Source organism: Lygodium microphyllum, chromosome 19 (genome assembly GCF_053477565.2).
Source record: "Lygodium microphyllum isolate KBCC chromosome 19, Lygodium_microphyllum_v1.1.10, whole genome shotgun sequence".
NCBI classification, from domain to species: Eukaryota; Viridiplantae; Streptophyta; class Polypodiopsida; order Schizaeales; family Lygodiaceae; genus Lygodium; species Lygodium microphyllum.
In genome coordinates, this window is record NC_141153.1 from 79,884,919 (window position 1) to 79,899,239 (window position 14,321).

At 42.9% G+C, this 14,321-nt stretch overlaps 1 protein-coding gene across 2 annotated transcripts in view; it reads left to right on the forward strand.

The window, feature by feature from the left end:
* The window catches only part of LOC148020078 (calcineurin B-like protein 1), a 52,131-nt gene extending 38,863 nt beyond the window's left edge, over positions 1-13,268 (forward strand). Inside the window, exons 7-9 of one of the 2 annotated variants that reach the window (XM_087700355.1) lie at positions 11,785-11,865; positions 12,204-12,316; positions 12,407-13,263. In XM_087700355.1, coding sequence (XP_087556481.1) covers positions 11,785-11,865; positions 12,204-12,316; positions 12,407-12,467 — 255 coding nt within the window. In that variant the 3' untranslated portion in view covers positions 12,468-13,263. Of the gene's footprint in view, positions 1-11,784; positions 11,866-12,203; positions 12,317-12,406 lie in introns of both variants that reach the window. The other variant, XM_087700356.1, reaches the window with a different exon arrangement.
* The last annotated feature ends 1,053 nt before the right edge of the window (positions 13,269-14,321 follow it).

The following is a 14,321-nucleotide window of genomic DNA, read 5'->3' on the forward strand; positions in this document are numbered from 1 at the left end:
CCCAAGATCGGCTTGGGTACACCCTCCCCTACTTCTTCAGCTTGACGGGGAGAGGGTGCTTCCCTCTTGCTTTCCCTTCCAGTTTGAGAGGGGGCGGCTCCTACTCTTGATCGTGACAGTGATGATGCTTACAGTTTTTTAGACATTACATTCACTTATTCTTTTGTATTGTATTATGGGCATTTGTAACTTCATTCGCACTATCAGGATGACCCGATTGTAAAAGGGCACTTGGACAAGTGAACACTTCCCCTGTGAGGGCACTGTCTCAGTGGCACTGTTGCATAGCATATTGCATGAGCATGACATCTTGCATCTCCCTTTGCATTACCCTATGCATTGGCATTTTGTTCATGTCAACATGCATCTGTGCGCATTTATCCCTTTTCGGTCTTTTGGAGTGGTCGACTCTAGGATCCACCATATTCGTAGCATAACACATGGCAGTTGTCCTAAAGGCAGTTTCCCTAACCTTGCTTGCTTTGCTTGTCTTGCTAAGCCCACCGTTTTTTTTGCCTCTCACATATTCAACACATGATTAGTATATACACTCACTTTTATCATCCCTAGGCACTTATCCTCGTCAGTGCGAGGGATTGGCTTGCTAGTTTTATGAATAACTTGGGTTTAAAACTCTCTTTATCTTTTCTTATCTGTCACTTGATCGGCTGTTGCCTCTATATTACTTATGTATTTTCAAAATACTTTTCAAAAAAAAAGAAAAAAAAAAGGAAAAAAAAACAAACAAGTCCATTCTTGATTCCATCCGCCTAGGCCTTGTTAGGCCCTTGGGCAGCCGACGAGCACCCTTGGTCCGATGCCCCGACCTCTCTAGGGTGATCACTTGGGCTCCCTTGGTAAGATATCCATCGCCTCTGTAGCCTTGGTAGGCCACTGGGCAACCGACGTGCACCTTTTGTCCGATACCCTGGCTGCTTTGGGGTGGGATGCCTTGGGGTAAATCAAAATTTAGACTGGTCTACTTTTCTCGCCCTATTTTGGGCCTGAGAGGGGGTGTTGTGCTAAGAAATGCACTTAGCCACTTAGATAGCCCCAAAACATGCTTATTTTAGGCTTATTTTAGCCAAAACCCTAAAACGGGGAGCGGATCGAGAAAGTTAAGTGGGAGAGGATTCAGAATCCTAATTTTCTATAAATTGGTAGCTAGCCTTCCACTCTTTTACAATCTCGTTTTTGTAGGTTTCAGGCGTTACTAGCTTGCTGCCCACACCCCGGTCACGGAGGACATCTCAGCCCTTGCTGTCCATCACTATTCCCTACAGTCTGGCGTCTGTTTCCAGCCCTTCGCACGCTGATTGCTGCTTTTTCTGCCTGGCAACTGACTGCTGTTCATCTGCACTGCTGTCTACAGCCTGCCATGTTAGCAAACTGCTGCGTTTGCAAGCTCCAGCTGCCGCCTTGACAGTTTTCTCTCTCTTATTTGCAATTGCCGCAATCTTTTTCTCTCTTGCAGGCTGTCCTGCCTGCGTTTTTAGTATTTCTCTCTCCTGCAGGCTCCGTTTTTAGTCTTTCTCTCCTGCAAGCTGTCCTGCCTGCGTTTTTAGTTTTTTTCTCTCTTGCAGGCTCCGTTTTTAGTCTTTCTCTCTCCTCACTGCTGTCTGCATCAGATCCATCTTCTCACTGCTGCGTTTGCTGGTGTTCGACATCCGGAGGTTGCCTTGCTGCGATTCGGGATCCGTTCGGAGTACGACATACTCTCCAGCTCATTATCCTTGCCCTGATTCTAGAGATACAGGAGTTCAAGGTTGAGTATTCATTCACTGCATAGTGTGTTTGCTACATGAGCATCGTATTATTAGTAGTCATATCATTTCATTTATGCATTGTGTTCATTGTCTCTGAGTTTCTCTAACCCTAACCCTAACTGTGTTCTTTTTATCAGTCTGTGCTTTGTCGTACGGTTTCTGTTTATGTTTCTGTGTTAGGGTATTTTTCTTTACAATCCGCTAGTGGACTTGCGAGTGTCCAAGTCACCTACTATGTCTACATCACAATAACCCTGCAGACTAAGTGCACCCTGCCCATAGCAAGTACACTTTCTTTGTGTATCCTTTAGATATCGAAGAATACAGTTGACAGCCTCCCAATGTGGTTTGTCAGGATTTAACATAAACCTGCTGACAACTATTGCATGAGCGATGTGTGGATGAGTGGTGACCATAGCATACATAAGAGAGCCAGAAGCTGATGCATTAGGGACTTCCTTCATAGCATTGGCTTCCATGTTATCTTTTGGATTGTTGGCTTTACTAAGATTAAGATATGGAGGTAAGGACACCCCCAAGAGGCTTAGCTTTAGCCATGTTAAATCTGTCCAGTACCTTTTCAATGTATTTCTCTTGAGATAAGAACGATAATTTCTGCATTCTATCCTTGCGAATCCTCATACCCAATATATGCTTTGTATTCCCCAAATCTTTAATGGAGAAAGCTGATTTCAGCTGATCTTTGAGAGCATCCAAGCTAGTCTTTCTTTTCCCAGCTAGAAACATATCATCCACATACAAAACAAGTATGATAGGGTTGCCGTCTGTATCTTTTTTCATGTATAAACAATGATTTGCATGGCTGCGTGTAAATCCATGAGAGAGCATAAAAGTGTCAAACTTTTTGTATCACTGTCGTGGTGCTTGCTTCAGCCCATATAAGCTGCGTTTTAGTTTATACACCAACTGCTCTTTTCCACGAACTACAAAGCCCTTGGGCTGTTTCATGTAGATCTCCTCATCAATATCACCATGTAGAAAAGCTATTTTCACATCCATTTGGTACAACTCTAAATCCAATACAACAGTGAGAGCAAAAAGCACACGTAGAGTGGTCATCTTCACAACATGTGAGAAGACCTCTTGAAAGTCAATCCCTTTCTTCTGTGCATACCCTTTGGCAACCAGTCTTGCCATGTACTTGGGTTTCCCATCAAGTGTCTTTACTTTGTAAACCCATTTGTTTGGAAGAGGCTTTCTTTCTTTGGGCAACGACACTAGATCCCAAGTATCATTAGCATACAGAGATTTAATCTCTTCCTGCATAGCTAGCTTCCACTTACTATTGCTGAAGTTGCATGACTTGGCCTCTTTATATGTAAGAGGCTCACCCTCATTTGTAAGCATCACATAGTGCAAAGAGGGGTCATACCTATGTGACTGCCTTCTTCAGCGTGTAGAATTGCCTACCCAATGATCTACATTCTCAGGAATTGGGTCTACATCTGGAGGTTATGTTATTTTCAGCATTTATTGGCTGCTGTAAGCCATTTTCAGCATGCTGTTCATGCTGTACAACACCTTCATTTTCATTTCTAGCACCTGCGTTTTCATAATCAGCAAGTCTATCTTGCTGTCCATGACCTCCTTGTGCTTCTATTTGCTGTCCATCATCATTTGGCTCAAAAATAACCGGCTGATCATCAGTTTCAGCCTGTGGTATAGCATCATGAGGCTCATCATTTGAAGTAATAGATGGCTGCAAATTCTGAAATTTGACATTTTTCATGTCTTCATTAGAGGCTAAAGTACTTTTTAGCAACTTTGCCTCATTAAACACAACATTACGGCTGCGAACAATTTTCTTGGACTGTGGTAACCACACTCTATAGACAAATTCACCCTCATCACCATAGCCCATGAAAATGCATTTGGTGGATTTCGGGTCAAGTTTAGTTCTTAGCTGCTCTCTAACATGCACAAAAGCATCACAACCGAATATCTGTAAATGGTCATATGAGGCCGATTTGCTAGACCAAACCTCCTCAGGGATGCCATTACTTAAGGACCTGTTTGGAGAGTGGTTGTAAATGTGAATCGAGGTTTTAAGTGCCTCTCCCCAAAATTCATGAGGGAGATTAGTAGTGAACAGCATGCACTGCACTCTTTCACATAAAGTCCTATTGTATCTTTCAGTCACCCAATTTGAAGAAGGACTGTAAGGAGCTGTAAGCTCCCTCTTGATTCCATGTAAGTCACAAAAAGACTTAAACTCAGTAGATGTGAATTCACCCCCATTATCAGTTCTCAAGCATTTCAGCTTTCTACCTGCCTGAATGGTCACAAATGCATGGAAAGTTTTAAAAACAGCAAGCACTTCACTTTTCTTTTTCAACAAATAAACCCAAATGTTCTTGGAACAATCATCAATAAAAGAGACCAAATATGCAGCACCACCTAACGATTTCACGGGCATACTACATACATCAGAATGCACTAAGTCCAAGACATTGGACTTACGGGAGACACCAGAGTAAAATAAATTTTTCATAATTACAAAAATAAAGTTTAGAGCCTTTTCCAGGAACCCTCTTCAAAGAGGTAAGGACATCAAGTCCTTTCTGGCTCATCTGGCCTAATCTCTTGTGCCACAATTCTACAAACAATACAAAGTGCCCTTCTTTTGAAATCAGCATGGAACCCTTTTTCAATCTCCACAAACCATCACAAACAATATAGTGTAACCATGCAAGTCAATTTGACCAATAGATAGTAAACTCTTCTTGATGCCAGGCACATATCTAACATCTTTCAACTCAAGCTCTTGCCCATTATCCAAAGACAAGTGTAAAGTGCCTATCCCATCAATGTTGCAAACATGGTTATTTTCAAGATATACTTTTCCATATTTGCATGCATTGAATATAGCAAAACATTCCAAGCAAGGAGTTACATGGAAAGAGGCACCAGAGTCTACAATCCAAGTGTGAGTGACACCATCATCAATTGACAAAAGTGCATCAATCACATCAGCCTTGGTAATCTATATATCTTGCATGTCACATACAAGAGCATCATAATCCACTGCACATAGTACATCAGTCTCTGCATCTGAGAGTTTCTCTATTACTACACTAGAGGCCACATTGGCCTTTTCCTTGCCTTTGGCTGCCTTAGATACATTTGTCTTTTCCTCCCCCTTGTTTTTGTCTCCTACATTCTTCTTTATCTCTTGTTCCTTTTTGTAGTACCTGCAATCAGGTTTCTTGTGGCCCTTTTGACCACATTGATAGCAAGTAACATCACTCTTTTGCTTTGCTTTGCTCTTGCTTCTGCTTCTCTGTCCAGCATTTGCATTTTTCTTTTCAGCCCTGCCTCTAACATTGTAAGCTGAGTTGTTGCCTTCTCCATTAGACTTACGTCTAATTTCTTCATTCAAGATTAAACCCCTCACACCATCATATGAGAGATTGGGATTATTACTAAGAGAAACTACCAAGGTCTCCCAGGAATCAGGTAGTGTCATGATCAGAAAGATCCCTCTCAACTTACATCAAAATCCAAATTAGCATCCTTGAGTTGATTTAAAATACCTGTAAATGCACTCTAGTGCTCAGCTATAGGCTTGGACTCATTCAACCGCATATTCACCAACTTGCGCATTAAATGCACATGATTAACAAGTGTAGTTGTAATATTCCTGCATATGAATCTCCTCTTAAGTTAGATAATAGCAAATTTTTTTTAAAATTATCCCCTCCTTTTCCCAGCCGACGGTCGTGCTGGAGGAGAGGGAGGGGAGGCACGATGACTAAGCTCGTTTGGTGGAGCTCGTGGAAGGGATAAGGGCCATGCAACTGGCCACTTAGAGAGAGAGGTCTCCTCTCCCTATCCTTTAAAAACCCCCTGTGGGAGAGGGAGTAAGGGGGAGAGGGCCATAACGCTGCGGTCTGAGAGGATTGTGGAAAGGGCTGAAGGAGAGGGAGTTGCGACAGACTGTGGAGGCTATAGTTGAGGAAGGTGGAAGGAAGTAAAGGGAAGGGAGGGAGCTGTGAAATTTGTTCGTGGAGGAGGAAGGAGCTGCCGCCGTGTTGGAGGGAGCTGCCAGCTGAGAACGCCGCCAACGGCCAAGCTACTGCTGCTGACACCGCTTGCTGTCGTGGAGCTTACGGTCGCCGTCAAAAGCCTCCCAAGTCCTCTATTCCCACCCTGGATGTAGCTACCTGAAGCTTCTTAGAAGCTTCTCTAGGAAGCTTCTAAGGGGGCTTCTCTAAGCCCCCTTCCCATGGATTCTCCATAAAGCCCATTTTACCCCCACGGGTTCCTTTTAAACCCCTTTTCCATTGCAACACCCACAAGCCCCCCTAGCCCGGCTTTGAAGAGAAGAAGGGGAAGCCTACAAGCCCCTTCCCACCAATCACCCACAAGGCCGGCCCTAGGATTTTAGGGAAGGAGAAGAAGAACTCTAAAGCCTCCATTCTTGCAAGGCCCATTCGCAAGAGCCCTTTCCGCGAACATCCTCGTAAGGCCTCAATTTTTGAAACTCCATTCATAAAATCCCCATTTCCAAGAACTTTGTAGGAGCCCCATTTCCACAAACCAAGCTCCAACCCCGCAAGGCCTCCCATAAGGCCAAATTCCGCAAGCCGGTATTCTCAAGGATCCACACTTCGGAAGGGATCTCCTGCGTACGAGGGAGAAGGGCAAGATCTTGAGGCTACGTACCAAGGCAAGTAAATTCACCGATCGGGTAAGGATAAAGGCAAATCGGAAGTCCGTAATTACGCCTACGATGGGCCCTAAAAAGTCACAAGGTGCGCCTGTGGGAGGTTCTTCTCCTAATATTCACGTGGATATCTCCCCAAGCCCACAAGTTCAGGTTTTTACTAATTTTGATTCCATGCAAAAGCATTGCATTAATCACGATAACTTCATGGATTAGGAGGCACCTATGCATGCTTAAAATCACCTAGTCAAGTTAAATGCAACTGGAAATAAATCGACTATTCGAACAATGATTAGAATTAGTTCATGACATGAAATTGGGTCATTGGTATTTTCCATATAAAGAAATTGTCTATCCATTTAACGTCCTTAATAGTATGTTGCCTTGTCGTGCATGTCAAAGGACGGCCTAGAACACTTATTGCCTATCATTATAAGGTTGAGATTATTAAAGTGCACCTTTGACTAGGCATGGAAAGATTAATTGCACGTCGCATTTTTAGACAAATCTTCATTGAATGATTCATTAGGGAAAGTCCTTAACCCCGTAGGAAATAGAAGAGCGCGGAAATGATTCTAGGAATTTGCGTGTGGCATGTGATTGTAAATTGGAATAGGTCAACTCTAGTTTTTTTTTGCATGAATTTCACTACGTTGTAGTCAGGAAAGGAGTGCATGTTGCACATTTGTCATATGAAAAATTTCATTCATCAAGAGTTGTATTTAGGGAAAGGCTGCATGGTTTATTGAAGCATGAAATCTTAAAAGCTTAGAAAAAGAATTATGGGCATGATTCTTGAATGCAAGTCCTAGTAGGATCAATGGAAGTTATGCCGCAATTTAATATGCGTTTTGATCTTAACAAGAAAAGTTAGGGTTATTGCGAATTTAGGGGTACGTAGAAGCAATGAATCACTCGTTTAGGTGAATTGTGAGATGTTACAACTAGCTTTCTCCTTTAAGATCAAGTTAACATCTCTAGGGATGGTTCGTCCTTGTCGCAAGACAAGTAGATCGAATTATCTAAATCGCCTAACCCGCAAGGGATTCGCATAGGATGGCTCAACCGATACGATAAATAACCCAAGTGCTAACTAGGGTTTAGCACGTTAAGGACTTGACCTAGTTTTACGCACTTGTTACCAAGACGAACCCTTGAACCAAAGGTCCTACCCACATTCACGGAATGTAGGGACAATTGGACGCTCATGCATAAAACGATCTAAGGTTTCTACCCTAAGGATCACTCGTTCAAATGATGAAACTCGGATTGAGTTGGAATTCCTAGGACCGAACGTTGTCGGCCTAGTGTAATTAGGAATGTGTTGGGTAAGAAGACACCCTAAACCTTGCTTCTCGTCTGGAGATAATTCCGTGACCAGAAAACGCCGTTCAATGGGTGAAATGATCCCATGGAATAGATGCGACACTTGTGCAATAAGTTGCAACGTCGCATAGACTTGTGGTTTGTTCACAAGAGAGTTTTGCCATTTCTTGAAATGAGGTTGGCAAGTTCTTGCGCAAGTTTAACTTGCAAGAGGATGAGTAGTCATCCTGTTACATCACCTTTCTTGGGGAAAAATTGCCAAGTAAAGGGAAGTTAGGTATTTGCTTGGAAGCAAATGATCAATCAATAAATTGGAGCGACATGGTCGCCAGGATTTACTGTTAATAAAACCTAAGGTATTGGTTAAGTTGGGTTAACAGGGTATGGCCCTAACCCAAGGACAAAAGGGTGAACAAACAAACCCTGGGGATCTTGCCATGTCGCAATTGATCCCGGATCGAATGCTGGATGCATTCGGAGAGAAGGATTCACTCCTTAACAGTTGGCCAAATAAACGGCCACCACTGGAATTGATTGTGCTTGTAACAGTTTAGAAAGCACTGTTTGCATTGTTTGCTCAAAGAACTAAAGGATGAACTGATATCTAATGCTTCAGGTTGAAGGCCTGAAGGGAGAGGCAGCTTCAGTTACCCTCGACTGCCTGCCTGACCCTAACCAAGGGGGTTGTTGACCACGCCGGGAACGTGGACCGAACCCGCCGCGAGAGGTCTTTCCGTTGAGCTCTACTTGGAGCAGGAGGACGCTTGGGTGCCAGGGGGGGCTCTAGCCGTAAATCCCTCGCCTTCCGGGTCCTGCATAAGAGGCTAACGTGACTCGGGATTGATCTCGAGGCCCACATACTAGTTTACGGGCGGAAGCTTGGAATAGTGATCCCTGAGGATCACTGGATAGCCTTCGGGCGGATTACGGACAAGCCTACGGGCGGAACTCCTTGTATTTCAAAGATAAAATGATGAAATGTAAAAAAAGAACTTGCTTGATTTTGTTTTTCTATGTCACGTGATAAGATTACGTGAAGGAACCAGTGCTTAACAGGATTAATTAAAGAAGCTGATTGTTATGTGTCAAATTAATGTGTTAGATAATTACATAACTAAAACAAACCGAGGAAAGTGCGGAGGATAGACCATGGGTCCGTCCTACGGTTGGGTGGTCCCGGTTAGCCGGGAACTTTTCTCAAAAATCTCGAAGAAAAGCGGGATGATCATCATCATTAAAATGAATAACGAGAGCGATGACCTAGAGTTACGTCGTACCCGATTTACGCTGTTTTAGGGGAACGGAAGGGGACTATGCCTTATGGCAGAGAGGTTGAGCCTTGCATCCCTCTCGTTTCCCATTCTCCTTGAACCAAGTGCAGCGTGAATCCGCTTCGGACCTGGCGTTTCTGCGTAAAGTAGTTTGCTCGGGTCTGATGCTAGTAGCTGTTAGCTATTGACCAATCAGGAAAACCCTAATTTCGGTCGATCCTAAGTGGGAACGGCCAGGATACTTCCGCTATGTGGCAGACGCGGGAAGGCCTAGATCGCAAAACCCGTAACATTCCATGGGAGTGCCGGGCGGAGTTTTCTAGACATCCTTTCCGATGGACTGCTAAAGATGTGTCCTGGATGATACTAGTGGACACGTTACAGTAGTGATCTCATAGGCAGTTTTCAACTTCTCCCATATTGCATAACGAGTATCTAAGCCCTTAATGTATGTCAAAATGTCATCGGACACCCATCTTTATATAGGCCACAACCTTTTTGTTGACTCTGGCCCAATCTGCATCAGATATTTGTGCAGGTTTATCTTCTTGCAAAGCATCCTCACAATCCTTTAGGAATAGTATGCCTTGCATAAGGTCTTTCCAAAGGTCAAAACCTTAACCATCAAACTATTTGATTTCCAACAAACTCTTAATGTCAGAGTTGGAAGAAATTGCAGCCATTTTTATCACAAACACAAGAGTAAATGCATTGAACTGCAAGAGCACAAGCTGAACCAGCAAATACACTGCTGTTCTCGCCCAACCAGCAATAATCCTCTGCTGTTTTTACATAAACCAGTCACCACATGGGTAAATACTGCAGAAATTTACCAAATCTGCACAAAGTCCCAAATTTCCAGGTCCAACAGTGCGTAAATGTCAGCCAATCTGTCCTAGCTGAGCAAAATTTCATCATTACATGAAAAGCCCTGAAATTTTCAGGTCCAATGTCATGAAATTTTAGTCGGATGAGCAAAATTCCAACAAATTTGGCAAAATCCCCAATTTAACTAAGGTCAACATGCACGATGTCTGCAATTTCTGACACAATGTCACTATCAAGCATAAACAACATCAAATCTGGGAAAAGCCCCAAATTTCCCGAAGCAGATTTGCATAGATTTGAAAACTGTGCTTCCATGCACGAACCCCCCTCAGAGCAAGAGGATAAGAAAGATTGAAAGAATTTCTGATTTAAAAGGGGGGGGGGGGGGGACTGTTGACCCGCCATCCCGTTGCGTCTCGTTGGTCTGCCGCGTGTGCCTGCAGTCCATTGGCGTTGCGACCTGTCTACCTGTGTCTCTTGTTTCTGCCGCTTATCCACCCGTCGACTTGCATGCTGGTCGTCAGCCATCAGCCCCGTCAGCTGGTTCGGTTAGGTCACACTCGACTTGTCGAGAAGTCCGTTTGGTGTGCTTGTCGAGTGTGCCTATCGAGCAGTCCAATTGGTGTGCCTGCGCTTGTTGCTGGTCCCGTCAGGTCATGCCTGACTTGTTGAGCTGCAGCCTACCTACTGGTCTCAGGAAGCGTGCACAACCTGTGCTCTGATACCAGTTGTTGTGAGTAGCTATCAGGAAGTGTGAAGATCTTCAGCAGCAGAAGAGTGCAGGTGAGTGAGAGTGACAGAGAGAGTATGATATGATTTGGGCGTACCAACAATGTGTTGGTACACAGAATAAAATGTATTAATACTTAGGGCACGTAAGGGTGTATTCACATGTACAATATAATAATACATGTGTACAATACACGGAGGTGAATAAAGGACCTTTACATCCCAACAATCCCTTTTCTATAGTTGTATGTAGATGCATAGTCTGTGGTAGGCATTGGACTGTAGATTGGCCACATAGAGTAAGGCAAGCATGTGAGACTTCATCATCAGTTATGGCCTTTAGCGCAGATGTTACACAGGTACTGAAAGGGCTGGCCAAGCTGGTTGATACTTACCAGCAAGAGGAGGCTATGGCGAGCAGGCTCATGTATCAATGGGGCTCCTTGAGCTTTTGATAAGGACATCCCTTGGTTGGTGTTCCCATTATAAATGCCCTACTTTAGGAGTTCCTCTAGACCTTGACTATGAAGGTTTGAAAGTTCAGCCCGTAATTGGGGAAATCTTTTGATCCACCAATACTTGCATGCATCATATGGGCCCCATCATAGGGCTGATTGCTTCTCAAAAATCTTGATAGAGGGATATGAAACTTTTTATGGTGAGGCATGAGTCTAAACAAAAGGTACCAGTGTGTTGCATGTATGACCTTGAGGGTATAGATGAAATGAGAGTTGAATTGTGATTTTGATGAATATGAAATTGGTATCATAGATATGCTCAACCTGGGTTAGATTTGCATGGACAAACTGTTGTGTTTGTATAGTGGTGTGGTTGGTAATGGTTATTTTTGGCATGATATTGTTGTGCACTGTTTAGCATAGGTGCAAGAACCAGCCTTCTCCAAGGTTTAGAACTTGGAAATTCCATTCCCAAGCATTGCCATTGCTGCTGCAGTATCCTTGTGTCTTAATTTTTGGATGCAAATATCACCTGCAGGCTTCATTCATCCTGTGCTTGTTGGATGACGTTCTCATTAGCCTTTGTCAAGTTATGGTTGTGTCCTCCTCTACAGTTGTTTCATGAATGGTGTTTCAGTATCTCTTTTGGTTAATACATATTCTTTGTGAGAGGGGGAGGAAAGGACTTTAACCCACCTTTTTACTCTGGTTGTTTGTAGGTCCAAAAGATGCTCATTGCCTTGCTATCAGAGTCTGAGATGCAACTATCTGATGAACTGATTGAAGTAATTCTAGATAAGGTAATCAGTTAGTGTGTAGATGAGCAAAGGACGTGCCAAAATTGAACTACAGTTGTGGAGAAGCACATTGTTTTATCAGGTGCAGTTGAATTTTGTTGGAGTGGAAAGGTTTGGAAGTTAGCTAGCTTTAAAAAAAGGACAATTTGCAGAGTGCTTCAGATCTCAGCACAGTGCATAAAGTTTGCAAAAGTGAGAAAACAGAACGTTGAGTGGGTAATAGTCAAGTGGTGAACATTTACCATGTTAAAACATTGTATGCTTTGTTTGTTTGGAGGCATCAGCATTTAACTTAGGAACTGTCATTGAAATGTTTTAACTTCTTTCACCATGTCAACTAGACGTTTGCGGAGGCAGATACAAACAATGATGGGAAAATTGACCAGGAGGAGTGGAAAGCTTTTGTGCTGAAGAATCCTTCCTTAATGAAGAATATGACTCTTCCTTACCTTACGTAAGTAATTTGAAATGTCATTTTTGGCAGGGTAAGTAGGCGTCATCAAAACCCCCTCTTTCTCTCTCTCTCAAAAAATTGCATCTGCAGGGATGTCACCACATCATTTCCGAGTTTTATTTTCAATTCCGAGGTTGAAGATGCATGTTAGAGTCAAACATAAATTTCACACTGAGTTGCTACATCTTATGGGAAATAACTGCCCATAAGCTTGAAGCCAACATCAAAGGAACTTCAGAACTGGGGGAAGATACAGTTGTTCTCAGAACTTACAGCTCTCTCATAAAAGCAAGAACCCAGAAGAAGCGAAGGTCACGTTTAAGACGAGCATCAAGATGAGATGAAAAGCTAGACCACAAGTTGACTTTCCTGCAATGGCGCATCTCTGGAAGACTTGGCAATGTGGATTATGATGAGATTTGTTGTTGCTGTTTGCCTGAAGAACCAACAACTGCTGTAAAAATTGTTATTGTAGATAAGACTATGTTAGACCAGAATCCGAATTGATTTCCATTTATAACTTGCAAAGAAGGCACTGTTCTTTTCATTGGGTAGCGGATGTCTCCCTTTCTGAATCCTCATGGGTATAAGGTGGCAGTCTACATCTTCTTGTCATCTCAAGGTTGAGCTCAAGGGTTATGACACCTATGATTGCACTCACACATTTGAGGTGAAGCTGGTCCATTCAGTGTAATTCCATGAGAGGCATCTAGTAGTTTGGAAGTCCACTGCACTAACGCTTCCCATACAGGGTACAAACCCTGTGTTGATCTAGTCAGCGAGAACGCCGCTCCCAACGTGTGAGCAACTACATAAGATACTTCAACTTGAGATGTTATAATTCAAGCTATAAAAGCTTGCCTACTACCACCCACTACAATAATCACGCCCTAAGTGCTACCACTGCTACTGCTGCTGCCTCTCTCACCCTCACCCTCGCAACCACCATAACCACTACCAACACCACAAGTGACTGATATCTACTTCTGCAAACCACTACCAATACCACCGACTGATATCCTACTTATACATACAAAACGCATACAAAACTTAATCATCTGATACCACTCCCACTTGCAAGTTGTTTAACAAGATGGGTGCCTTACATGCCAAACTAACACCTGCTATAATGGTTCTCTACTGTTAAAAATTCCGGTTTCCCAAACATTTTCTACTAAAACAGTAATTTGATAGTGATAAATATTCTTAATGGCGTTACGGCATATCAGCTTAAATTCATAGTAGTTTGAATGTTGTAACGAAAGAAAAGGAAGAACGAGAAGCTGCCCGATTAATTATGATTACAAAATATTTAATTAAGCTACTCTTGAAGCCCGTACACCCCTCAAAGTTGTGGAGTTGAAGATAGAATGCAGTCCCTCATGCTCATACCATGCTCGAGTATAGCTCTTTTGTTACTGTGGTTTGGCCCGAGAGAAAGGCACAAAATTAATATGCGCTTCACTTCTTTCCTCTCAAATTTCAATATAATTTCCACTAAGGATATGTGTTGTGTTTTCATGAACTTCCATAAATCCTTGTGTATTGCTATTGAAAATATAAGTTGAAATTGAGTCAGCTAAGCAAAATAAGGGCACCATTCTGGCTTTTGGCATCCTCATTTCATGCTATGGCAACTTTAAGATCCTTAGCTAGACTATTACCAACTTCAGTATATGTATACGTTGTAGTCACAATGAGTTGCTTTTTGGGCTCTACTTGCAATTAAATCCTAAGTCGTCCAAGTGAAATAAGGACGCCTTGTTGTTGATTGGTTGGTAATATAGATAGTATGGGCCCTACTTTTATGGGGACCAATGGGGATATGTTGGCAAGCTCTATATTGCATGGCACATGTTAATCTAGGTCTTGAAGTCATGATCTTTGCTTTATGGCCCCATAGGCACATCAATCAAGGTCTTGAACTCATGATCTTTGCCTTTTGGGGCCATGCTCCTATCACTATGATAGCCAACAAAATTAGGGGGCATTTCACTACTCATCA